The sequence below is a fragment of the Microcebus murinus genome, chromosome 2, assembly GCF_040939455.1.
Source record: "Microcebus murinus isolate Inina chromosome 2, M.murinus_Inina_mat1.0, whole genome shotgun sequence".
NCBI classification, from domain to species: Eukaryota; Metazoa; Chordata; class Mammalia; order Primates; family Cheirogaleidae; genus Microcebus; species Microcebus murinus.
Genome location: NC_134105.1, coordinates 59,527,354 through 59,555,036, shown reverse-complemented (window position 1 = coordinate 59,555,036; position 27,683 = coordinate 59,527,354). Strand labels below are relative to the sequence as shown.

Genomic DNA, 27,683 nt, shown 5'->3' with positions numbered 1-27,683 from the left:
TGATGAAATGACAGGACTTCTTTTATAGATACAACACCATAAACCACATTGAAAACTAAAGTAAAACAAGTATTGAATTATTCACAGCTCTCTACTGGCTATTGTTGAATATTAAAGCAAGTCTTAATTTTGTACTGCTCCATTTTTCCATGCTTGTTGAAAAGTTATCTGACTTACCTGCTCATAATAGGTCTCTTTTAAGTCCTAGAACACTTATTTGTCTCACCTTAGTTCTCCTTTTGCTCTCCGAATTACATTAGGTTCTCTGAAGGAGAATATTCCTGCAGGAAGAAAATTAAATGTTTTGGATTTTTGCTTTTTATAGCTGATCAATGATAGTTATATTGTCATTTTTCTTTGAGAAACAGATTGCTTTTAAAGAAAAGAGTCTTACTAAGCATGAGTGGCTGCTTTATCTCGCCATTTGCTTTCAATTGAGTCATGTGAAATCAGTGCCTATGAATTGAATTAATTACCTGAACTATTTTCCTTAATCTTCATGAGTATTTCTAGTAAGGAAATTGCATTGTATGGGTGCAATACGAGCTGTTAACTGCAATCACGGATGTGTAGCTATCTCTAATAAATGTTTTCCAGGGATTCTACTGTCATAAGACAATCATTTTGGTGATTATAAAATCAAATGAACTTAAGAAGCTTATAAGGTATTAGCTAATTTCAGGGTTTTTAAATTTCTTTTCTTTAAGTGAGAAATAGGAATTGTATTTAATAAGCTAAGCCATGTGACAGTGAAGTACTGTGGCTCTTTTCATTTAACTGGACCCACAGTCTATTTATTCCAGAGATGCAATTAGAGCATATGAGGGGCCTTCTGAAAGCACTGCCCTGTATTGATTTGCAGGAAATAAAAAATTTGCATGACAATAACATTCTGCATGCAACTGGGGGCAGGGCGAGGTCATTACTTTCCAGCTGTCATTACTCTATGGAATCAGCTCAATCTTATCATTTGACTGTGGTTTTAGTGTATTTTTAACTGAAATGTAAGGCAGCCAGGATTTACAATCAGAAAGTGTCAGCTTTTCAGGCAGATCTGACAATGGCATTTCATTTACACTGAGGTCCACTTTTTCACTTGGTGAGGTACAAATCACATCAAACTAGGAAGCCAGCCTAGATACTTTTAAACTAATATTTCCTACATTTAATGTAAACAGCAAATAATTACAGGATCAATATAAGTAGTTAACCCCTTTCACTCTGTCTTTTCTCCCTACTCATCTGTGGAATGTAAGCTCACCAATGAGCAACTTACTGGTCTGTTAGGTAGATAGTGAGGGAATCCAGGTCTCCTAGGGATGAAAGTGGGTGCATTGCCTTGGTGCTGCCTGGAGTAATTGCCCAACCTGGGAAGGACAAGGGCGGGCCCCAGGCCCTCATCTCAGTGCTGCCCGCCTTAATCCTTTCACGAATGACTGCCATACCTGAGGGAGGAGAGAATGCTCTACCAATCTACCAGTCAGTACTTAGCAGGGCAACTGTGAAAGAATGCAGAGAACTCTAGCCCACAGTCCAAGTGGCAGACCTACAATAGAGTCTAGAAGGTGACTTAGGACAACCTAAGATTAATTATCATGTCATTAGCTTAAATCTACATTGCCCCTCACCCCCACAAATGGGTTTTCAGGGAGGCTCATGGGAGATCTTCATGCACAGTAAGACTAAGTTCTTATAGCTCCCAACTGTTCATCAAAATGGTTCCATGGTGATATCTGAACCATGGGGAAGTCCCTATCCAGACACTATAAAACAAGACCCAGACCATAACCAAGGTCTCTGTTGCTCTGACAAGGGATCCAGTTGTCATCTGTGGCATATGTATCTTGCCCTTGCTCTATAATCCTATCTTATTCCCGCCTCAATAAATTTCACCTCGTGCTTGCCTTACTTTGGTGTGTCCACTCATTCTTCAGCCAAGAGTACACCAAGAACTGAGAACAGAGAATGAGATTGCCAAACTCAACAGTTCAACACAGGCTTTGGAGTCAAACTGTCTTCCAATGCCACCTCTACCTCTTGTTGATGGAGTGGGCTAGGGCAAATTAGCTCACCCCTCTGTGCCTCCACTTTCTCATTTATAAAATAGAATGATAATAATGGTATATTTCATTCCATTAAAATGGAATTAATTATTGGGAACATTAAATAACATAAATATGCCAGGGCTATTGCATTACACAGCTCAAGAAAGTATAATTCACATTGCATTCTCTGTGGAATTGTGTAAAGTGGTAGACCTATGTGTAAAGCCCTTAGAGATGTCAACAGAAAAGAACCCAAACTCTGTAAAATAAAGAGGTTTATTTGGAGCCAAGTATAAGGACCATGGCCTAGAGTCATGCCCAAGAAGCCTTGAGCAAGTGATCTCACCATGATTGGGTTACAGTTTGGTTTTATACATTTCAGGGACACAGGAATTACATATAAAGTCATAAATCAGTACATGGGAGGTATATACTGGTTTGGCCTCAAAAGGTGGATTCTTTGATTTGTAATTGGTTAAAGAAATGAAGCTTTGTCAAAAGGCTTGGAATGTTTTAAGTTAAGATAAGGAAGCTTGTTAATCAGAGATAAGCCACTGGCCGTAGGCTCAGGAGATCTATTGGGTAAATTGAAGACCTGTAGCTGTGGTTCAAGCTTTGTCTTACATAGCCTTAGGCCTGGTAATTAGTTACAAAGGACATCTATAAGAAGGGAGGGGGGCATGAGGAGGCAGGTCTGACCTCCCTTCTTATGGCCAGCAACTCAGCTTAAGTGTATTTCTGCAGTCTCCTTGGTCAAGAGGGGGTCCATTAGGTTAGCTGGGGAGTTCTTAAGATTTTATTCAGCTCACAGAGTGGTCTCTGGTATAAATAAGACTAAATTTCATGTGGAATTTATGATCCTTCTTCTTTTTTGAAATTCTTTGACTTTCTTGAATGTCTGTGTCCCTTCCTACCATTCTTTCATTTTGCCTCTTATCCCAAATTGTAGTGTTTCCCAAAGCTCACGTCATAAATACTTGCTTTTCTCCCCACTTACTCCATTAGGTATAGCCTGTTACATAGAGCTAGAATTAAGGACTATGTATGAACTGGGATAGAAGTTATAAAATTAATAATAAAATCAGCTAGACTAGTGGTCCCCAAATCTGCCTGTGCATCACAGTCAATTAGTGGGATATTTAACATTAAAGACTCTCAGCTCCCCCTTCACCTTGGACCTATTGAATTGGAGTATTTGGTATTGGGGGGGGCAAGATATTTCAGCTGTTTAGATATATTTGGTAACTGAAACTTAGAACCAGGAATAACACAAACATTAGTATTCACAATCATAGTGAAAAATTCAAGTTAGAGAGCACAGGGGTCAGAGGTGGGCAGAAAGTGGAGCCAGAGTTGAGTGCTAGGAGTTTGCAAAGCCTGTCCACTCATCACCTACTGTGTGCTCCACATCACCCCCTGCATGTCTCTGTAAAGTTTTTTGCAGTGGTGAAAAGAAAAGAGACAGAGAGAGAGTGGGGCCAAACAACGTGGCTTTATTGAGTGCTTCTGGGTGAGGTTCGTGGGTCCCAGGAGAGGGGGGGCCCAAGAAGTCGCATCTATTTGGATGGGGTTAGGGCTTTAATACTGTTTGAGGCAGACCAGGGACTTTTGGTGGGAAGAGCTGGGGATTTTTCACTGTGACCTTCAGTGGTTATTGAGAAATAGGAGGAGCTGGTGATATTTGTGGAATCTAGGAACCAAAACTGTCTTATCTGGGTGGACATCTAGGTGTGGTTGTTTTCAGCAGGGCCTGGCAGCAGTCTTTGGCAGGTCTGGTCTTGTGAGCCTTTTCTTTTTGATCTAGGGAGGGGAGGGAGGCCAGCCACCAGCCTTACAGTTTCTATTAGGGTTTTTACCACACGGTGTTGAAATTATGTCTTGAGCTTATGTTTCTTATTCAATTGTAAGATTCATAAAAGCAGACTTAGTTGCAAGAATTCATCCTTATATCCCCACCACGTGTTCATGGCAAGAATATAAAAATGTTAAAATGAATTGTTGAAATGCAAGTCAAGAGAGACTGAATTATTAGTAGAACTCTTTGCACATAACCAACTTGAACTAGTTAAAAGCAAGAAAAGGGAAGTCAGAATAAAGCTACAGGTATCTCAGAAACTCAACCCTGGGCCTCAGGTAGGAACTAGACCAAGAATGAAAAGGCCATCAAGACTTCCATCTGTTTCTCTTTGCACATCAGCTTCAATAATTTCTTTCTTAAGGTCAGATCTGCTCCTTTGGTCTTGAAGGTTTATGTTTTGCAGTTCCAAACTCCTACTGAGAGTAATTCACTGTCCATTCTAATTCTAAATTCCTTGGATAGAGAATCTGGCTCAGCATGAGTCCCATGTCCAAACTAGATTCAGTTGGCCATAGCCAGGGAACAGGCACAAGGAAGAAAACAAGGCTGCTAGAGACCCACCCCTGTGGGTTGGGGAGAATGGGGATATTCATTTCCCAGATAAAGGACATAGAAACTTCTAACATTATCTGTTGCAGAGGCAGAGACACACAGACTGTCTCAAACAGGAAGTGTCTTACACACTTTCCCCTGAAGTTGGTCTTGCAGGGTATGACCAGTAGGCTCAGTTCGTCTGCAATAGACTTGGCAGAGTGGGAATTCCAGGTGCATCATTTATTAACTGTGTGACTATGGGCATGTTCCTTAACCTCTCTGTGCCTCATTTTTTACATCTGTTAAGAGGGGCTAATAATAATTTCCAACCCACATACATAATAAGATTACTGTAACAAAGTAAGAAAAATAATGCATATAAAGCACCTAGTACAGTGCTTAGCACTTGGTGCTAAAAGCAAATCAAATATTGTTGTTATCATCTTTGTAATAATATTACTCTCCATCTGACAGATCCTGATGTTTTCCTTTATGGAGTTTATCTCTTTTCATGATATAAACTTTATGACTTCCAAATACCTCAATATTTAACTCCCTTTTAAGACTTCAGTTTTTTAACTCCAGTTGAATGTTGGACTTTAAATAGAATGTCACTTCAGATTCAAATGGACCAAAAACAAAGTCATTTTCATTTTCTTATAACCACTTTACAAATTCTTCCACCCACTAATGTTCTTGTTTTAATAGCATCAATCTTTTCTTAAACCTAGGTAGGAGACTAGGAGTAATTGAGAATTACAACTTCCAGAAGATCTAGAGTCACTTGATTTGAGGCCATCATTCACTTCTTTCACACCTTTAGTCTTACCATTCATCAAGTTCTATTTATCTTTATCAATCTAACAATAACTAACAATAACTAACAATAAACACTTATTGGGGGCTTACTAAGTGCCAGACACTGTTCTAAGCGCTTTTACAGATGTTAATTAATTTAACCTTCATAAAAACTTTATAGGATAGGCACTAGTATTATCCCTATTTACAAATATGGAAACCGAGACTTCAGAAGTGAAATGACCTGTCTGGAGTCTCCCTGCCAGTAAACAGCAGAGAATAAGTAGTCTGACTACACAGCTCTTATTCCTAACCCCTAAGCCACACCTCGCTCTGTGATGAACCTCGAATCCCTCTTTCCATCAGTTCCGCCACCACTTGGGCAGTGAATCACAATGCTTCATGCCTCTATTATTGCATTAGATTCCAAGTTAGTCTGCTTGACTTTGCTCATTGTAATACAGCATACTTCTGCTAGATTACACTTCCTTAAACACTGCTTCTACCATGTCATTGCTTTGTTCAAAATCCTTCTATGGCTCCTGGTGGCCCATGATGTATGAAATATATTCCTTCCTGGTTTTTTAGACTTTATGCAATTTTGTCCCACACTATCTATTCAGCTTTATTTTTTCCTCCTTCTATCCCATTATCCATCATTCCAGTCAGACTGATTTTTTTCCACTACCCCCACAAACATACTACTTATTCCTGCCTCTGTGACTTTCTTCATCTCTACAGATCTAAATTTTACCTGCCCATCAGAAAATATTGTGGCTTCGTGAGCACTTCCTTTCTAATCTCTGCAATATGAACCTTTCCTTTCCTAAGACTCTCATAACACTATCTTTGTCCCCTCTTATGATATCATAGTCTGCCTTAAATTGTGGCTATGTGTTTACTTTCTTTATTTCTCTCCCTGTTCACCAGTTTATTAGCTTGTTGAAGACAAAGGGTGTGCTTCACTAATCCTTGGATTCCCTGCAGTGCCTCTTTCAATGCAGATCTATTAATATTTATTGATCGCCTGTTGTGGATATAACAGAATTTTAGTTTCATCCACCCAGAATGTTTCTCCTTTCCCATGTAATTCTCAATCAGTCACTCCTAGTTTCTTACCTGGGTTTAAGGAAAGGTTGATGCTATTAAAATAGAAACATTAGTGAGTGGAATAATTTATAAAGTGATTATCAGAAAATGAACATGAGTTTGTGTTTGGTCCATTTTGTTCCAGTATTTCACAGAAATCTCACTTCTTGAATGAAACTCTCTTGACTGCTCTAGTGTTTGGTGAAACCTACTTTCTCAGAACTCTTGTAACACTTAAGGGTGATACCACATGTCTTAGTCTGTTTCTGCTGTTATAACAAACTATTTTAGGGTGAGTAATTTATAAACAACAGAAAATTATTACTCACTGTTTTTGAAGCTGGGAAGATCCAAGGTCAAGCTGCCAGCAGATTCAGTGTCTGGTGAGGGCTGCTTTCTGCTTCCAAGATGGTACTTTCTTGCTGTGTCTTCACATGACAGAAGGGGGGAAAAGGGGAGGAACACTGTGTCCTCACAAGCAGAAGAGATGGAGAAAGATCAGGCAGCTCTCCGAAGCCTCTTCTATGATGGCATGAACCCCATTCACGATGGAGGACCCCTCAAAACTTAATCACTTTCCAAAAGACCCCAGTTCTTAGTACTATCAAATTAAAGATGAAGTTTTAATGTGAATTTTGGATGAATATTCAAACCATAGCTCCACGTAATTTAGTATTTTATTGTTTTATTTGGCATATTCTTTGTTCAAGTGTTGCTACACAGGGCCTGGTATATAAAGATTCTCAAGAGATATTTGTTGAACGAATCACTGTGTCAGTCTTGCTCACCAATTGTAAGGTCTTTAAGATAGGAACCATGCCCTTTACATCTTTTGTATCCTCTCGGAGCTCTCAGCATATAATAGATGCTTTATGAATATTCACTGGCTGACTGGCTGTTGGATTTTCGTTGCAAATCTGTCCTTCCTTTACTGTTGTTCTGTCCTTAACCTGTGATTGCACTGAAGAGGCCTCTGGGTTCTTTAGTCTAATATCCGCATTGAGTACAGGCAGGGTCAGGCTGCTGAGACAGAGGTCTTTTTGCCGATCCCTTTTAAAATTCTGTCCTTAAATCAGGACCAGGCCTTCTTATAGGGAAAAATCCCTAGAGGAAGGGGTGGGAGTGCTTAGGTTGTTGGGGAAGAGTCAGGAGGTTAGAGATTGCAAAATGCAGACCTTTGCCCAGGACTTGTTACTGGGTCCGCCCACACAGTACGTGTGGGGAGAAAGAAGCCATTCCATGTGTATCTTAGACTGGTCAAAGACAAGGGTAATATATCATGATCATGATGCAACAATTAATGACTAGGACATCTTTCCAGATGGCATGAAGTCTGCTAATGGATCTTTAAAAATCAATACAAAATAACATTTATATAATATAATAATAATCTTTATGTACTGTACAGCCACCATGGTGGAAACCATCAGTGCCTAGTATTTGAACATCTTCAAGGAAAGACTGATCTCCCGAGAGGAAGGGGAGAGCTGAGATAAGCGGGTGCCTTGCATTATACAGTGCGCCTCAGAGGTCCTCAGCAACACTTGGTGATGGTGGATAGTAAAATGGTTTTGCAGATCAGAAGGGCTTCAAGTTTTGCTGCCCGGGATGCGATCTGCAATGCAGGTGCTCAGTACAGTGGGGTGAAACGTGCACAGGACATGTGGAATGTGGTCCTTAACTACTCTCCCCAGTCTTGTACTACACTGAGCAGTGGTTAAGCCAAGAAGAAGATTTTTCTTTATTAATATTTTATATTTATTTATTTGCCATTCTACTTGCTTATATGCTTAAAAAGGTCTTTGTTTTAAATGCAGGTCAAGCAAGGCCACATGACCCGGATTTCAAGGGCCCCGTTGTCAACAGGTAAGCAATTCTTTTATTGGGAAATTTCTTTTTTAACGGACAAAAAAAATTAACAGGAATCTTATTTCTTCGGCACCATTTCCCAGTCAATGAAGAATTGTATCTGCTGTGAGAAGGCAATGACTTATTTCTGCCTAAATGTCACTGATTTACAAGGGGAGAGTACAGAGAATAAATGTTTCCATGAGTCATGAATATCTTCTCCTTGTCAGCAAATGAACTGCCTTAAGTTGTTAGACTAAGAGTTTGTATTTCTCTAAAGGAGAAGCCAAAAAAAAATGCTTTATGAGATGTAACCACTTTGTAGAGAAGCAAACATATTCAAGCAGTTGTTTTATGTACCTGTTTACTCTGTGACTTACCATTGCAACTTCTAGGTTGCTATGCCAACTTCTTCCACGCCAGGTATTTGTGCCACTCAGATTCCAAAAGCAGAGCACTTTCTTAGAGGTAGTCATTCGCCAGTGCATCATGTGCACTTTAGGATACTTTAAAAATGCCCTAGGGAAATATGCACTCATCTCAGCTGGTGCTTCCCTCCCACCTCCAAGGTTTTATGGCATTCTAAAATTAGCCAATAATTCACAGTCTTCCTATTATTTATTTTACCCTCTATTTCCAGGCTTCCTGTTAATCAGAAAGGGGGTTGGTGGGTAAAATGACTAAATACGAAGAGAAGATTATGCTGTTGGTAGCTGTTTTTCGCTTAACTTTGACTTTGATTTCTGGCATTTGTATGTCATAATAAACTGTGATGTGAAATAGCAATCAGCGTGCTCATTTGCACTTGCCAGCCATCAGTATGTATATTAGCATTTACTGTTACATCCCTGTAATATCCATGTCTTAGTCCATTTGTATAGCTATAAAGGAATACCCAAGGTTGTGTAATTTATACAGAAAAGAGGTTTATTTGGTTTATAATGGCTCTGCAGGCTGTACAAGAAGCATGGCACCAGCATCTGCTCGGCTCCTGGTGAGAGCCTCAGGCTACTTCTACTCACAGGAGAAGGAGAAGGGAAGCTGGTGGGCAATTCACATGGGAAGAGAAGCAGCAAGACAGAGGGGAGGGAGGTACTGGGCTCTTTTAAATAGCCAGCTGTATGAGGAACTCTTACAGGATCTAATACAGTGAGAACTCACTCATACTGCAAGGATGGCACCACGCCATTCAGGAGGGATCCACCCCTATGACCTAAACATCTCCCATTAGGCCCACCTCAAACATTGGAAATGAAATTTCAACACGAGGTTTGGATGGTCAAACATCCAAAGTATAGCAATCCCAGCTTTAAACATTTGTGTATTCAGTTTATTCTAATTTTGTACAAAGCCAAGTCACTTGCTCCAGGTTAGTCATTCAAAGGGACACTTAGAATAAAGGAGCCTTCTCTAGAAGAGTCTGAAATCTCTCTCATTCTCACCATGGTAACACTATGAATACATTTTGTTGTCTAGCATACAAACAGCTTCATTCAATGTGGTGGTTACTTTTACTGTAATTATATCCCGTTTACAATAACTAATTTGTGAGAATTGAGTGTATTGGCCTCAAGGGGCCTCTAGATATGATCCATATTTAATAGTAATAATAATTAAAATAAATAGGCTGCTACACTTGGACAGAGGAAATACAGGTTACAGGTATGGCTTTGATAGCCATAGAGAAGAGAGCAGAGTTAGGTGTAGGAAAGGAGGTTAGATCTCCCTGTCTTGGGTTATTTAGAATTTAATGATGGAAGCATGTAGTCTAGGTAAAGTCTAAACAACTGTGATAATCACTGTGAGGAAAGTAATGTATTTTTACCTGGGGCCTTTTGTGATGCCTCTGGTACCACAAAGACCTCTAAAGGTGAAATGGTCATTCTGTGGGCATACCACCCCCTACTTCAATCCAGGAACAGAGAAAAGTATTGAAAAACCACAGGGGCATAACTACAGGAAGAGACAGTAGACCCATTTGTAACTTTTTCAGGCAGCAGGGTTCTGTACTGCCCTTACTGAGAAAATAATTGGAGTGTTTAAGGAGCAAGTGAGAAACCCCCAATTCTTTGCATTGCCTCTAGCAGCAGGGCTGGCTTTAATACCACCTTGTGCTTGCATCCTGTTGCTCTCCTGAGAGATCCAAAGTCTTTTCAGATATTCAGGCAGAACCTTACAGCACTCTCTGCTTGTCAGTCCACCACGTTATGTTCACCTCTCTTAGTTCACAAGGGCAGCAGTTTATGCATAATCCCCACCCGAGTGTAGCTGTTTTGAGAAGAGGTGCAAGAATGAGGGCATATCTTCAGGAAAGGTTACCTCAGTGTCTCATCTGTTCCATCTACTAAGAAATGGGGGTATAGGAGCTATTGCCACATAATATCGACCAAAAGAGGTGATTTTGATAGTTTAAGGCCCCCTTTTTATTTTTATTTTTTATTATTTTTACTTTTATTTTATTTTAGTGTATTATGGGGGTACAAGTGTTAAGGTTACATATATTGCCCATGCCCTCCTCCCCCCTCAAGTAAGAGCTTCAAGAGTGTCCATCCTCCAAACTTTGCACATCTTACTCATTGTGGTTGTAAATACCCATCCCTTCCTCCCTCCTCCCACCCTCCTGACACCCGATAAATGTTACTCCTATATGTCCACTTAGGTGTTGATCCGTTAATACCAATTTGCTGGTGAGTACATGTAGTGCTGGTTTTTCCATTCTTGAGATACTTCACTTAGTAGAATGGGTTCCAGCTCTATCCAGGAATATACAAGAGGTGCTATATCACCGTTGTTTCTTAAAGCTGAGTAGTATTACATGGTATACATATACCACATTTTATTAATCCACTCATGAATTGATGGGCACTTGGGTTGTTTCCACAACTTTGCAATTGTGAATTGCGCTGCTATAAACATTCGAGTGCAGGTGTCTTTTTCATAAAGTGACTTTTTATCTTTTGGGTAGATGCCCAGTAGTGGAATTGCTGGAACAAATGGTAGATCTACTTTTATCACTTTGAGGTATCTCCATATTGCTTTCCACAGAGGTTGAACTAGTTTGCAGTCCCACCAGCAGTGTAGGAGTGTACCTCTCTCTCCACATCCATGCCAGCATTTGTTGTTTGGGGACTTTTTGATAAAGGCCATTCTCACTGGAGTTAAGTGATATCTCATTGTGGTTTTGATTTGCATTTCCCTGATGATTAGAGATGTTGAACATTTTTTCATATGTTTGTTGGCCATTATTCTGTCTTCTTTTGAGAAGTTTCTGTTCATGTCCTTTGCCCATTTTTTGATAGGGTTGTTTGATTTTTTCTTGCTGATTTTCCTGAGTTCTAAATAGATTCTAGTTATCAGCCCTTTATGGGATGTGTAGCTTGTAAAAATTTTCTCCCATTCTGTGGGTTGTCTGTTTGCTCTCTTGACAGTTTCTTTGGCTGTGCAAAAGCTTTTTAATTTGATCAGGTCTCATTTGTTTATTTTTGTTGCTGTTGTGATTGCCTTTTGGGGTCTTCTTCGTAAAGTCTTTGCCTAGGCCAATGTCTAAAAGAGTATTTCCAACATTTTCCTCTAGAATTCTAATAGTTTCACACCTAAGGTTCAAGTCTGTTACCCAGCATGAGTTGATTTTTATGAGAGGTGAAAGGTGTGGGTCTTGTTTCAGTCTTCTACATGTGAAGGCTCCCTTTTTAAAAGTATGTCTTCAGGCCCCGTGATTTGTCCCCTATATTCAATAGAATCAACAAAATGTTGGTTAGTGTTGGATTGCTGTAGTAAGCATGAAAGGGTATCCAGCACTATCCTTGGCAGTGCATTAGAAAATGGAAATGAATACATATAGAAAACAAAAAAATAAATAAAAGCTCTTTCATAAGATAATACATGAGAAATTATTCTTTTAATTTAAAACTAAGAAAAATTGTTATTTAATGAAGAATTGGTATACTTTCTTCTGTTAGATAAGAACTGTGTGATCCACTATATTTCCCTTTTTGTACTGACTTGGGGGAAGCCCACTGATAAGGCCACTTATCCTTGAAGATAAGAACATCCTATCTTTGTGTTATTACCAACTACATAATTCTTCTCACAGAGTAAGGAGCACTCTAAATATTTGTTTAAGGAATAAAGGAAGGAAAGCAAGAGTGGGAAGGAAGCAGTGTGAAGTAGAACCCATAGATAAACACAGGGATGACCTTCAGACAAGGCTGTGTAATGGCCATACCATTATCATATTTGAACCAGAACAGTGATAGTTTGGAACTCCATGGCTTTAAAGTCTTTATTTAAAGCTCTTGCTAAGATGATATCCAAATCTTACACCATTTTCAGATGCCATTGGTGTGATATGGAAGTTCAGATTTCTAAATAAGCTGGTCAGCTAACAGGAAAGTAATACCAGAGTTCTAGGAGCTATTTGTATTACTAGGGCTTATGGAATACACCTCAGACTGTTTTTCAATCTAGTTAGTTTTTATGAAGTCTCCACAGGGGGCATAACACTGCACATGGCGTGGATTCAACTATGCTGTGTCAAGGCAGGTCACAGATTTACAGGTCCCGGTGCAAAAAGTTCAGCTTATTCTGTTTAATCTCTTTCCTTTTATGTCAGGGCAAAATCATTAAAATTTGATAACTATCTGCCTGGCCTGTGATCCAAGTTTAGAAAAATAAAGTCCAAATTGCTACAATTTGCATCCTGTGATAAAGGCCGCATATTATCATTTCAGGTTTTGGAAATGGAGTTTGTTTTGTTTTGTTTTACGTAGAAAAACTCTCCTGAGAAAAAGAATTCAATTTAAAAGAATCCTGACATTTCAAACATACCCATGGAAGAAATAACCATATTCTTAGCAAACAGAATGCTCCATCCAAGGAGGAGGTGCTCTAACCAGTGGTATGTTGAGAAGGGGAAAAAAAGCCAGCCCTCATAATTAATCACTCACACATATATTTAATGCACACCTCTGTCCTGTAAATGAAATTACAAACCAAATGACGAGACAGCACAAGCATACCAAAAACTAAAGAACAATCACAAGTAGCATGTGCTATGCACAAAAGTGTGGTCCCCAGCAAAGGCTGCGGGATTTCAGGGTAGGAAAGGCACCCTGAAGCTGGGGTCACCAAGGAGCAAGGAAGACATTATGTGAGTTGCTTCACCAGAACTTGGGAATATAGAAAGTAGCACTGCTTTCTGAGAGTTAAACTATGAAATTAATACATAATTAAAGCAGGGATATATGTAGTCACCTCAATGAGACCTGTAAGGCTCCCAGTCCAACAAGGCTTGATTACAAACTTATTCCACCTATTAACATATCTAAAGAGAGGTACAAATGGTGACCAAGCAACTCTGCCCATCCAGGAACTCTCCAGGTTAGAGCACCAAGTCAAAATGATGTAGGATCCCATGTAAGGATCCTGCTCTCTTGACCACAGGCTAGCAGAGCCTGATGTCATTCAACATTCCACTCATGTAATTCCCCTGGTTCTGACTGTACATTCATCAAGCAACCTTTTGATAATTAGGTTTCTCATGTAGTTTGCCTAACAGGAGGATTGTGCTGGTCAGGCCAACATGAATATCAGGTCTGCTCAGCAATTAAATTTCTCAATGTAAATTATTTCATTGGCATTCTGATTTGATACATCAGTCTCATGAGCTTTGTTAGTGCCAGACATCGTCCCTGAGTTGGAATAAGTCTAGGGCACTGATGAAATCAATTTTCAGACCCTGCAGAAATGTGCTCAACTGGTTTGGCTCAACAGAGAGTTCATTCAAAGGTTTAGAGATTCCAGGAGAGAAAAGTTTAAGCAGATATGTTAAGGCAAAATTGTGTAGGGCTTTGAATATCACACTAAGGTATCTGGAGCTAATTCTGAGTCAGTGGAAACTCACTGTAGACATTCAAATGGGGAAGGGTGACATGATCAAAACTGTTACTCACAGGTCTACTATGTGCAGCTCTACTAAGCAGACCTGGTGGCTTAATTGAGGAGTTAGCCAAGCAAGCAACTAATTACAACATAGCAATTATTGTAAGTGCACAGACTACTCCGAGAGCACCAAGGAAGGGTACCTGCAATTCATGTCAGAATGATCAGGGAATACTTCTCAGAAGAGAGAATTTACATATTTTTCTATTAGACTTCAATGTTCTTTCAAAATTTCCACTTTGTTTATGTACTTTATTTAGGAAAAGAAATATATCAGTATTTTTAAAAGCTTCAGAAATATATTTATATTTCTAAATATCTACTAGATAGTTCTACATGGATGTGCCAAAGGCATCCCAAAGTCAACATTTCCACACCTATACTCATGAGTATCTCTGCCCTTTACACCCATTCCTGCTTTCCCTCCTGTGTTCCCTACCTTGCTGAGCTTAACCACAGGCCCTCTCGTTGTTAGGCACAGTTATGCTAGATTCTCTCTTCTACCTCACACATACAGTCAGTCCTAAAACCTTGTAGATTTTGCCTTCTCATTACTTCTTAGATCTCTTCCCCTCCAGGTTCACTGCCTTAGTCCAGGTTTTAATAATTTCTCAGCTGAGTTACTGAAACAGTCTTCTAAGCGGTGCCTTGCTTTCATTCTAACCAGCTTTTCTCCTGCCAAAATTCTGTCTTTTCCAGAATTAAATCTATCGTCAATTTTGAAGCTCGGATGACCATTTATTTAACCATTCAACCAATACATATTTTATGTTAGGGACTTCTTTTAGTCCAGGGAATACAGTGGTGAGCAAAATAGACAAAGTTCTTGCTTCTCATAAACCTGATATTCTAGACAGGACATTAATTATGTAAGCAAAGAAATGAATAAAGCAGTTTTCAGTGGTAATAAATACCATAGGGTAAATGCAATTATAACGAATACTCCCATGTACTCCATAAATAGGTAAAATATTTTCTGTCCATAATAAAGGTAATATAATTAAATAATGTGGTAGAGACTGAATGGGGAGCTGGGTTGCCCTGAAGGACTCTTGGGCAGTTAAGAGCTAGATGTTAAGAGGGAGCCAGCCATGCAAAGAGCTGGGGACAAAGCATTTCAGGCAAAAGATAACAAATGCAAAGTACCTAGGATGGACCCAAGTTTAGAGAGCTCCGGAAATGGAAAGAAGGCAAGTATGGCTACAATGAGAGGGCAAGAGAGAGAATGATAGATGGTGAGGTCAGTGAGTTAAGTAGAGGGCACTCACATAAGAACTGACAAGTTTGAGTTTTAATCTATGTGCAAGGGGCAGCTATTCAAATATATATAAGAAGAAGGGTGGTATGATTTAATCTGTGATCTGAAAGCTCTTCAGGTGTTTTGTGGAAAATGAATTTAAGAAAACCAGGGCTGAGAGAAGAGAGACCATTTTAGAATCCATTGAGAAAGTATAGGCAGGATGTATAGTGTCATAAAGATGGAGACGCAGGTGGTTTGCATATATTTTTTGGAGCTAAAGTCAATAAGAGTTGTTAATGGATTCAATGTGGGAGATAAAAGCAAAAGAGGAAACCAAGGATCTGTGTGATGAGTGAAACAGTGTGGATATTGGTGCCATTTTCTGAGATGGAGAGACTGGGAGAGGAGGTTTTAGAGCTTTGAGGTAGGAGTAGGAATCATGAGTTCTATTTGGCCAAATTAAGTTTGAACAAATACTGTAAATTCAACTACAAATGTCAAATAGGCAGTTGAGTACAGAAGTATGAAGGTCAATGGAAAGGTCATTGGTAGTGATACAGGGTTGAGAATCCCTGACATGTGGATGATATTTGGTCATTGGCCTAGGTGGGATCACCTAGAAGTAGACTATAGAAAGAGAGGAACAGAGTTGTTAATGGATTCCTTCACACATCTGGCTCTCTCTGGGTTGCTCTTTGCTCTTTCATACAAAAGACAAAATTCTTACAGGTCCGTCACTGCCCTTCAAGAACTACTGTCTTAGGGCACCATCTCCCTGCCACATGATTTACTCTCCTTGAGGTGTCCATTGGAACCTGCACCTCTATGGCAGTGTTTGCCCCACCACCGTGAGGTCTTTGACTTGATCACAACACTCTTGTCCCCTAACACAAACATATACAACAGGGCAAGGACTAATTTTGAAGCTTTGTATTATGTCTAGGAGGTTTGTGTTTCTTGTACCTAGCAAGGTGCTGACCATAGGATACTGTATAGAATAGTGTTCTCTAAGTGTTTGGTAAACAAAAGTTTCTAAAATGTAAATCTGATTCTGCCAATTTCTTACTCAAGATTCTTCAGTGTCTTCTCAGGGTTAGAAGAAAATATCGACACGAGTTAGACAAACCCTTGGTGATGCTACTCATTCTTACCTCTCAAGTATCATTCCTCCCCGTCTCGGCCCTGAGCCTCCTGCCTCCCACTACTTATGCATGGGCACACTAGGTGTTCTGCTCACACCAAAACATTTCCAGGGAAAGCGTTCGCAGGCCTCTGTGCTTTGATGCATGCTCTTGGCTCTTCTTGGGAAGTCAAGTTTAAACTCAAGGGTCACCTCTACTTTGAAGTTTATTCTGACTCCCCTTTCTCTACTCCTGCTAGCACTCGACACATTCTCCTTTTTTTCCGGAGCCCCTGTCAACTATTAATTGCATTGAACACATTAATCCCTTTATTATCCGCTTCTCCTATTGGAGTGCAAGTTTTGTTGGCAGGAACTTTGCTTAGTTTGTCTTTGTATTCCTAGTATTTAGCACAGTGCCTGGCACATAACTAGCACACAGTTAAGGAAGACTTTTAAGAAAATTCTTTGAATCCTTGCACTCTGAGAGGCCGAGGTGGGCGGATCGCTTGAGGTCAGGAGTTTGAAACCAGCCTGAGCAAAACCCCCGTCTCTACCAAAAATAGAAATATATTAATTGGCCAACTAAAAATATATAGAAAAAATTAGCCGGGCATGGTGGCTCATGCCTGTAGTCCCAGCTACTGGGGAGGCTGAGGCAGTAGGATCACTTGAGCCAGGAGATTGGGGTTGCTGTGAGTTAGGCTGATGCCACGGCACTCACTCTAGCCTGGGCTACAAAGTGATACTCTGTCTCAAAAAAAAAAATTCTTTGATTTAAAGATGCTCACAGAATTTTGAGGTTATTTTCATATTCACCAGGAATAATTTGTAGGTAGTGACATTTTAAAGTGAAAACACACAAAAAAAGAACAGGCTCACGTATTGGGGAATAAAAGGGACAGGCAGAAAATATTAAAGATGAGTGTTAGTCTACATCTCTCCGTGGAAAGAATCACAGTGATAAATAATTAATCATATTAGGCCATTTGCTCCATTCCAAATGAGTAGTATAAATGAAGATTTAGAGTACATCTCCAATTCACATTTGTATTCTGAAGAATTAGCCTTTCAGTGCATTTATTTATTTTTGTTTCTCTCATTTCCTTCTACGTTTTGAGACTTTTAAAAAGTTTTCAAAGGAGGAGCTATGGATATAGACTTTTTATTTCAAACTTTACAAATAAAAATGGTTTGTAACCTTTTTCAGATATTTTTACAACACAGGATCTACATTTTTTAAAACTTTGTGTATTTTTCCCTGCAATTTTTTCCTCATATTTCTCCATGATTGTGGACCCCAGCTTCAGATATTTAAGGATACCAGTTATTTCAATGGGAAGCAATTATGAGAACTGCATAAATTTAGGAGACAGCACTGTATTATCACAATAATTTGAGATGTCTACTTGATAACAACACTTTAGAATCCAAAGAGGTTTTGGTGTGTGTCAACATAGTGCTTTATGTGCTTAGCACTTAGATCTGAGGGTAAACCCTTCTTTCTGTGCTTTGGCATTAAGAGTTGAATAACAGAGTTATGGAATCTCTTGAAAGAATGGACTTGAAAGAATTTAGTAGTCATATAGTCTACCTCCTTTATATGAATGAACCCTTCTTCAACATTCCTAATAAATGGCTCTTCGTTCTCTCCTTGAACCCTTTCATGATAGTGAACAGCCCTCCAGTAGTTCAAGTAAAAATAAATGCATCTTACTAAATTTCAGACAGACTTTCTACCTTCTATAAAAATATTTATTTTCATTGTGAAGCCTACCAATTTGTTTAGTATGAGTGATATGTTCTTCATCTATTTTGTGTATAAAGAAAAAAGGCAGCTAGGTGCGGTGGCTTACTGTAATCCCAGCACTCTGGGAGGCCAATGCAGGAGGATCACTGGAGGTCATGAGTTTGAGACTAGCCTGAGCAAGAGTGAGGCCCTGGCTCTACTAAAAATAGGAAGAAATTAGCTGGACAACTAAAAATATAGCCAGGCATGATGGCACATGCCTGTAGTGCTAGCTACTAGCTAGGCAGAAACATTGCTTAAGCCCAGGAGTTTGAGGTTGCTGTGAGCTAGGATGATGCCACGGCACTCTAGCACAGGTAATAGAGCGAGACTCTGTCTCCAAAAAAAAAAAAAGAAAAGAAAAGAAAAAGGAAAAAAAGGCAACTACAGAACATGCAAGCTTTCATTTCTATTTACTTATATACTTTTATGCAGCCTCTTTCCAGAAAGGATCTTAAATGAAATGATTTAAAACACTTGGGAGCAATAGAATTATTAAAATAGAAATAGAAATTCAAAGTCCTGAAAAGAAATTCTTGACTCAAAGGCTAATGTAGTTGCCAGCATTGAAATTAAATTGATCAGTGGGCTTCCCACCAAACAGTACAAAAAGAAAAACCATATTGGATTTATTATACAGCTCTCTTTATCTAACAGAAAAAAGCGTACCAATTCTCCAGTAAACGAAATTGTTCCTTGTCTAAATTATAAGGAAGTCTAAATTATAAGGAAGGTATATCTCATGTAACATCTTTCATGAGCATTCATGAGCATCTATTATGTACCATGTGTCTTCTAGGCATTAGAAATATAGGCATGAGCAAAATAGACAGGATGCTTGTTTTTAACACAGGGAAGCCACAAGGCAGAAAACATCTGAGAAATAAACAAAGTACAATGAAGAAAGTAAAATAAGTGATGTAATAGTGCCTAACTGGGGAAGGGGGAGCATTAATTGAGATTTGGTGATTAGGGAAAATCCCTTTATGGAGGTGACAATGAGATTTGAAATGAGATTTGCATGGTAAGGAGGATTCAGCCATGCAGAGATTGAGGACATAGCATATCAAATAGAGGAGGTAAAATGTGGAGTCTCTAAGGCAGGAATAAGTTTAGTATGGTCAAGGCACAGAAAGAAGGCCAGTGTGAGTGCAGCATGGTGCACGGGTTTGGGTGCTCTGTGGGTAGGAGATGCTCTGTAAGCTAAGTGCATTATAGCAAGAGTGGTGGATAAGGCATTGGAGGGTTTCAGTAGGAGAGCAAGTTAATATAATCTAAAATTTAAAAACTCATTCTAACTTCTGTGTAGAGAATGGCTTTTCAGAGTCCAAAAGCAAGAGCAGGGAGATCAATAGGAAACTCTGGCAGTCGTCTGAGTGAAAGAGCCAATTGCTTAGACGAGAGTCCTATAGTGGAGATAGAGAAATATGAATAGACTCAAGATAAGTTCTGGTAGTAGAGGTGATTATTATGTTATTAGGTGTGAGAAGCAAGAGAAAAAAGAGTAAAGAATAGCTGTTAGATCTGTGACTTGAACAACTGGGTGAATGATGATGCCATACGGTATGAACGAAAAGGTTTGCTGTTGCAGAAATCAAGACTTCTGTTTCGGCTGTGTTAAGTTTGAGATGCCGAATAGGTATCCTCATGTTGATGCTATGCATGAGTCTGGAGCGCAGTGAAGAATAAGATGAGAGCTAGAGATTAAGAATTGGGAGTTGTCAACATCCATATAACATTTAAAGCCAAGCATCTGGATGAGAACACTTAGGAGGATGGAGAAGAGGCCCACGAATAAAACTCTGGACTTGACAACTTTTGGAAGTCAAGCAGCAGTGGAAGAACCAGAAAAGGAGACAAGAGCACACAATGACTTAGATGAAAAGCCGAAAGAGTGAGATGTTGCAGAAGCTAAAAGAGGAGTTTCAAGAATAGCTTGCTTTTGTTTTTTGTTTTGTATTTGTAAAGTGGCCAAGTGTGTTGATTACTTTGATAGGTCAAACAAGATAAAAATTGAGATGTCACCATTGGATTTGGCAACATCAAAGTCATTGGTGACTTCATCAAGAGCAATCTCAGTGACAGTGGACACTAAAGTCTGACAGGGGAGAGTTAATTAGAGATTGTGAGGCGAATCTGGTAGCCAGGAGAGATGGTTACTAGGGACCATCAAGGCAACTCTTTTAGTAAGTTTTCTTGATGGATGGGAGGACTGTGGAGTCAAAGTAGAGTTTTCTGAAGATAGTGGATACTAGAGCATGGTGGCATGTGGTATTGGATTGATCTAGGATACTGATCATGTAAGTGAAAGAGGAAATTTTGGAAACAAACTCTTAAAGATGGAATCCAGAAAAAAATTGGAGAATATGGCCTTTGGTTGGAATGGGAACTCCTAACCTATAGCTGCAAGGCAGTAAGCAAGGACTAGGGGTAAAGATGCAAGAGTGTCAATAGTTTGGGTAATGAAGAGATCATCTTACTGGCTGCTTTTATTTTCTCAATCACTTATTAAGTGAGGCCATCAGTCAGAGATGGGGTAGCAGTGATAGTGGTGGTAGTGGCAGGCCCAGGGATATGAGGATTAAAGAGGGGGGAGAAAGTATGACACAATCATTTTGGGAAGTGGAACTGAACATGAATATATTATTAATCCAGAATATGATATATATATATATATATATATATATATATATATATATATATATATATATTTGGCATTTTCCACATAGAGAATATTATTCCATTATTGGAAAGACTTAATGAAACATAAAAATTGATCACCGAATTGGCCCATAATTATTGGGGAATAATGATTTTTAGACACATATTTAATATCTGAATTATGTGAACCAGGAGATCCTGAGGTGGCTGAAGTTGGGTGACAGTATCCCGTAGGGCTTCACATAGGAGAAGGGTCTTGAATAATAGTTTGAAGGAAGGATCATGCTGCCAAAGGGGGTAGGTGGCATCTCTTGTGTGATGATTTAAAGACAGCAATAGACATGTACCATGCAAAGCATATTTGCTTGGCTAGATCAGAAAATAGAGCCTGAATATAACATATGGCTGAAAAGTAGAGGAGACTGGGTGTGTATATTAAATATTGGAGATAAAATATTGGCAGAATTTCATTTCGATTTTTATGGAGAATGAAAAAAAGAAGAGGTTTAGGAGGATTCCAGATTGTGCATTAGTTTATTTCTTCACTCAGAACTCTCATCTGTTGTGCACAGTAGGGCATACATACAGAATTGAATAAGACACAGACTATACTCTCGATAAACTTAAAATTTCAACTTTAAAATTTAATATATTGAAAAGTGAATGACTTGCTAAGTAGACACAATTCAGGGGAACAAAGAAAATGAGTAAAATGAATAATTATTACTGACTAGAAGGATCAAGAAATGTTTCCTGATCATCATTTGAGCTGGACCCTGGAGGAGGAGAATGATTTGACAGAAAATGGAGAAGAAAATCATACTCACGGAGGCATGTGTTACAGATGGAGTTCTCCAGAAGCAGATGCTGACATGGAATTTGGGGTGCAGGCTGTTTATTAGGGATCAACACCTGTGAAAAGAAAGGGGAAGGAAGGGAGTCTTCAAACTGCGGGATCCAACAAAGCCTCAGTGGACCCAACAGGGAGCAGAGCAAGTACTGCTTTTCTGAGGGGTCCGGAGTAATTCTGAAATGCCAGCACCTGTACGAGCCTGCCTCACTCAGTCCTCTTTTGTCAGCTGTTCTGGGAAGGTGTGACCTGGGGTGAAGAAACACCTAGGATTCTGGAGGCTAGGGGCTGTCTGCAGACCACAGTCCTCACTTGTTTGCTTAAAAGGGAACCCACGTGGAGCATTTCGCATGGATCACAGCATGTGAGTGCATGGCAGGTCCCATCATGCTCCAGACGGGCTGAACAGAGACTAGGATGAAACACACTTTGACAGTGAAGCTGAACAGATCCTGTAGATTATGGAGAGTTTTGAAAGGTATAATGAGGATTTGAGACTATTTTTATCCCTGTGGGGTTTTGTTAGGGATCTGCTTTCAGGAGATATTAATCTGTGGCACCGGAAGCTCACAGCAAATTCAAACTCCCGGGCTCAAACAATCTTCCTGCCTCAGCCTCCTGAGTATCTGGGACTACCTGTGTGCACCACCACGCCTGGCTAATTTTTCTATTTTTAGTAGAGATGAGGTCTCATTTTTGCTCAAGCTGGTCTCGAACTTCTGAGCTCAAGTGATCCTCCCATCTAGGCCTCCCAGAGTGCTAGGATTCATTGCTAGTCTTTTAAACTCAAATTGTGATAGTGAGTACAGACCTCACAGCGGTACAGTTTTAAAGTCTGGACATGATAAAATTAGACTAAAACTTCCCAACACATATCATAATGTCATTTTGATTTCAGTTACTTGCTGAAATGTATCCAGGATATTGTATTTCATGATTTACAAGTTTCGACATCACTTTACATATTCTGGACTTTTGAATTCAGATCACATTTATTTCAAATGGGAAGTCATCTTCTTTATATTTCATGAACGTCTTCAGGAACCAATTCCTTCATGTTGGCAAAGTTGTGTTGTTCAGAATTGTTATTTATCTTATGTTTTTGGGAATTTTTTCTTTATTCTTCTAAGATGCTTACTACCAGACATAGTAATAAACCCAAAGCTTAGAAACAGTGGTGAAAACTGAAGGTAAATGAGTGTCATTTCCTCAAAATTTAGAGTAAACAAATTTACACCAGAGTTGATGATCTGCTACATATATACCTTGTTGCTTAATGGAAAACACTCCATTGTAACATATATTAACATTTTATAGGTCCTCCTTGCATAGATGGGCAAGTCGATCCCACAGTAAGTGGAGAAAGTACTGTTCTCCTACAGTTGTGTGTTTGATGTCACGACTTGGTTTTTTGTTCAGATTTGGGAATTAAAGTTACAACCACATAAGCCATCTTCTCCATATGAATTATCTATAATTTAGTTTTCTTCTGTTCAATAAAAGAGGAAATGAAACTCCATCTCTTTTTTCCTGGAAAAGTTTTGATTTACTATCCCGCTGGCATTATCTTCCTTCCAAAACCCCAGCTCTAATGTTTGTGCTGAATTTATGAATTTATTCAACACTCTTGGATTCCCAAAACTAGGTTATAATAATGTTGTTGTGATTATTGACTCTGACATACTTTGAGTGAGGAGACCATGTCTACTTTCCTAACCCTATATGCAATCTATGTAATATATCATTTATAATCCAATTGGGAAGTTAAAATTAACATATAAAACTTTGGAAAGTTGTTAAGTACTAAACTGTATAGTGATTATAAGAGCAAAATAGGACTTCCAATTATAGAAGAGAGAGCTCAGTTACATGTTAAAGATAAGATTTAATATAGGAGAGAGGTTTTGAACTGAGCCTTGAAGGATGGTTAAGATGATGATTTTGTAGGAAAAGGACAAAATATTCCAAGTAGGAGAAAAAAACCCAGCAGGAATGAAAACAAGAAGTCTTAATTCAGCATGTGGAATACTGTCCTGAGCATAATATTTCATCTTTAGTAGCTTTCCTCAATATATATCTATATATCTATATCTATATATATGTATACACACACACATACACACATACATATATGTGTGTATAAATATATAGAGAGAATATGATTTGTATTAGGAAGTGGGCCCAACTATTGATGAATAGTTTTGCTTCCCTTGAACTGGCTCTGCCATGTATTGGTCACATTGACTGTCTTGATATTGAGTTGACATAGTATTAGTATCTTTAAGGAGGAACACAGTATTTTGTTCTCAATATCCCTAAATAACTTTTGTTGCCTGAAGGTGCCAAAGTGTGAGAAGGTTTTTGGCCATAGTCTTATGGTATGAGACTTAAATGTTGATTCCTTTAAAAATTGGAAGCCAGTATGACACATGCTGAATGCTTTTTATACCCCTGGGACTGTTCAGAATAAAATATGCTATTAATACTTACTAGTTAGAATAGGACAGCCATAGAAAGTATTTTATTTTAAGGAATATATTCATGTATTTAGTTAGGTAATAGGTGGGAGTAAATGATTCAGTCAGTACAGAAAGGGCATAAAGTCCCTAGCCCCTGAGAATCCCACCCCAGAAAAAGCCAGCATTATCAATGCCAGTGTATCCTTTCAAATAAATGTATGCATTTAGAAACATATATTTGTAGTCTTCCCTTATTTGCAGGACATATGTTTCAAGCCCCCCAGTAGATTCCTGAAACCACAGATAATACTGAACCCTATATATACACTATGTGTTTTCCTGTACATATATACTTATGATAAAGTTTAATTTATAAATTAGACACAGTAAGAGATTAACAATAACTACTAATAAAAGAGAACAATTATAGCAATATACTATAATAAAAGTATGTGAATGTAGGATCTCTCTCTCTCTCTCAAAATATCTTATACTGTACTCACCTATTTTTTTACCTCTGTTGACCACAGGTCACTGAAACTGTGGGTAAGGGGGGACCACATGTATACTATATATATGGATATATAAGACCCCTCTTTCTTCATATAAATAATAATGTGCCACAGTAGTGTTCTACACTTTTTAAAATCTAACATACAATATATCTGGGAAATGAGTTCATCAGTATATACAGAATAACCATAGAAGTTTAAAGAGAGGTCTTGAAAAAATGTATCAGATTCTTAAAATTTCATTGTACTCCATATAATTTGAAAAAGTGACATCCTCAATATCCTTCTCTGACTTCTACTAACATATAAAGGTCAAGTTCACATGTCCTGTGTCTAACTCTTAGCCCTATTTATTACCTGGCAGAATCAATTCCTCTCTTGTCCATGTTCTTTAAATACTTCATTCTTTTAAATACCCGATCTATTACCCTGATCATATTGAGAATTTTTTGTGTTTGTGTGTTTGTATGTTTTTATCCATAAATAGATTGTGAGTTCCTTAAAGTTTTGTTTCTCTCTAGAGCCACATCTCTTCATACAGGGCCTATATATAATATTAGCTTGATTTTAAAAAAGCGAGAGCCCCTGAAACTTTACTGTTCATAGGGTACATATTTTTTTCCTTATCATTGTTATTTTTTGGTATTTGACTTGAAATATTTATCTTCTCAATGATAACTTTTTTAAACCATGGAGCAGAAAAAGAACTATGGGTAAAAAATAAAACAAATGTCACTTGGAAATATTTATATAATGTACCTTTTATAAACTTTTATGAGAAAAATAAATGATCCTCTCCATTTTGTGTTACAAACTGTGGAAAGGCTGATATGGCCAAAATAAATCTGTAACTTTTCTGAAGCAATTGCCCATAGATGTGTTTGCATATACACTTCTTGAACCTACTTCATGATGTATGCATGCATTTGTCTAATGTTCACAAAAGTGCTTCATGTCATTACTTCAAAAATTTTTATGTTTGGCTTAGTCAGGCAAAGATTGCTTTAATAGCATCATGGATTTTGTTACCGTGATATAAGACCACAGTGTTATATTTTAATTTCTCTACACCCTGCTCATTTATATAATTCTCCTTTTCTTGCTATTATTTAATGGAACTTTTGGCTTAAATGCAAATAGTTGAAAGAATTATTTCCTACTTGTTCCTATTATGGAGCTGGTGGATCTGGTTTAACCATCCTCAACCAGAGCATGAGCATTTTTCTTCACTGTGCTTTGAAGATCATTTAAGATTCATCTTTAAACTGCCTCATTATGTCTTTCAGAAATACAGTTCTCATATAACAACTAATCAGGAAATTCAAAGTGTTTGAAGTATATTGAGGAAAACAGATGTTTGCTATTTAAAGTACTGCAGATGATTGTTATTTCTTTTTCTAGTCAAAAGACGTTCATATCCACTAAATAAATGTATTGTCTTTAAGTGTGCACCCTTCTGTGTCACAGTAGTGGGAAATCTTCACTGCTAAGAGTTAGAAATGGAAATGTTCTGCTAATGTTCTGTTTAACTATTCATTTTGCACAGTAGGGAAACTTGGGTTAGGAAAACATCAGTAAATTTTACCCTTCTTAGCCTAACATGAAAAATAGGTAATAGAAATGGCAGTTGTTGGTTGCTTTGAAATACTAGCATGCGGGATGGTTTCAGCAGCCATTTTTTAATCCAAAATAAGCTTAGTTGACTTTTTTAGAAAGACTAAACTTTATAGATGAACATAGATGTTAACATGTCAAGCAACAGAGCCATGTAGCCAAATCTAGGTTAGCAGAAATAGAAGCAGGAAGAACTACCCAACCACATTTAATTACTGGTTACATTCGACCAGGTAAGAGGAAATCCATATCTATGCAGTGGTTGGAGGAAGAGGAAAAAGAGAGTTCCAAATGGTTCTAAATCCAGATTTGCTTCAAAAATATCCCAAATTTCTAAATTTCTGTGATTGCTGGATACGTCTGGAGTCCCAAGAATGTCTCCCAAATTGTTGAGTTTTCACTCAATTACTTTATTTAGAAGAATTAAGTAATAATTGGGGGAAGACACACCATCATGTAATAATCACAGTGCTAATTTGGGGTCATTATAGAGTTCATCTGAAGAAATGGGATTTTAAAAAGAGAGAGGGAAAGTAATATAGATTTATTTGTTACTCTTGGTTGTATGAAATATTGAATATTATTGTAAGAAATCCTTTTAAAGATCAATTTTTAAATTAGTTGCATTGTAATGATCACAAATGGGAAGTTTGGAATTAAATTTCCTGTGGAAATATCATCAATAGATTCATAAAAGTTTGTATCTCAGACAACTTAGAAGTGAAAGTGATATATTCTGTTCAATTGGACTATGTAACTAAGAAATCGAATGATGACAAAGATACGGGTGTTAAGAAGAATCAAATAATGTTTTGGTGGCCAGGCATTGGGGCTCACAACTGTAATCCTAGCACTCTGAGAAGCCAAGGCAGGAGGATCGCTTCAGCTCAGGAGTTCAAGACTTGCCCGAGCAAGAGTGAGACCCCCTCTCTACCAAAAAGAAAGGGGGAAAAAAACCCACAAAAAAACAAAACCCAGCCAGGCATTGCAGCATGCTCCTGTATTCCCAGCTATCCAGGAGGCTGAGGCAGAAGGATCGTTTAGAGCCCAGGAACTGGAGGTTGCAGTGAGCTACAGTGATACCATTGCCCTCTACCCAGGGTGACAGAGTGAGACTCTGTCTCAACAAAAACAAACAAGGCAACTGAACACCCCTCCTCACAGCCCCCTACCCCTTCATATTAAAAATAAATAACAACGTCTGGTGAAATTTAAAAGGAACAGATCACTAATGCTAAATTATTGTTTATGTAATACATGAATTAAAAATTCATGTGTAAATAAGCTCATAAATCAAAGATGTTATAAATATATTATTGAATATTT

At 38.4% G+C, this 27,683-nt stretch overlaps 2 protein-coding genes across 4 annotated transcripts in view; one reads left to right on the top strand and one right to left on the bottom strand.

Annotated features, from left to right (window-relative positions):
* Positions 1-15,061, bottom strand: part of ACADM (acyl-CoA dehydrogenase medium chain) — a 277,105-nt gene extending 262,044 nt beyond the window's left edge. Inside the window, exon 1 of the mRNA XM_012787789.3 lies at positions 15,056-15,061. The gene's annotated coding sequence lies outside the window, so the exon portion shown is untranslated. The remainder of the gene's footprint in view (positions 1-15,055) is intronic.
* SLC44A5 (solute carrier family 44 member 5) overlaps positions 1-27,683 on the top strand; it is a 322,073-nt gene that overhangs the window by 198,889 nt on the left and 95,501 nt on the right. For all 3 annotated transcript variants that reach the window (XM_012787740.3, XM_012787716.3, XM_075999403.1), the window contains one exon: positions 8,142-8,190. In XM_012787740.3, coding sequence (XP_012643194.2) covers positions 8,142-8,190 — 49 coding nt within the window. The remainder of the gene's footprint in view (positions 1-8,141; positions 8,191-27,683) is intronic.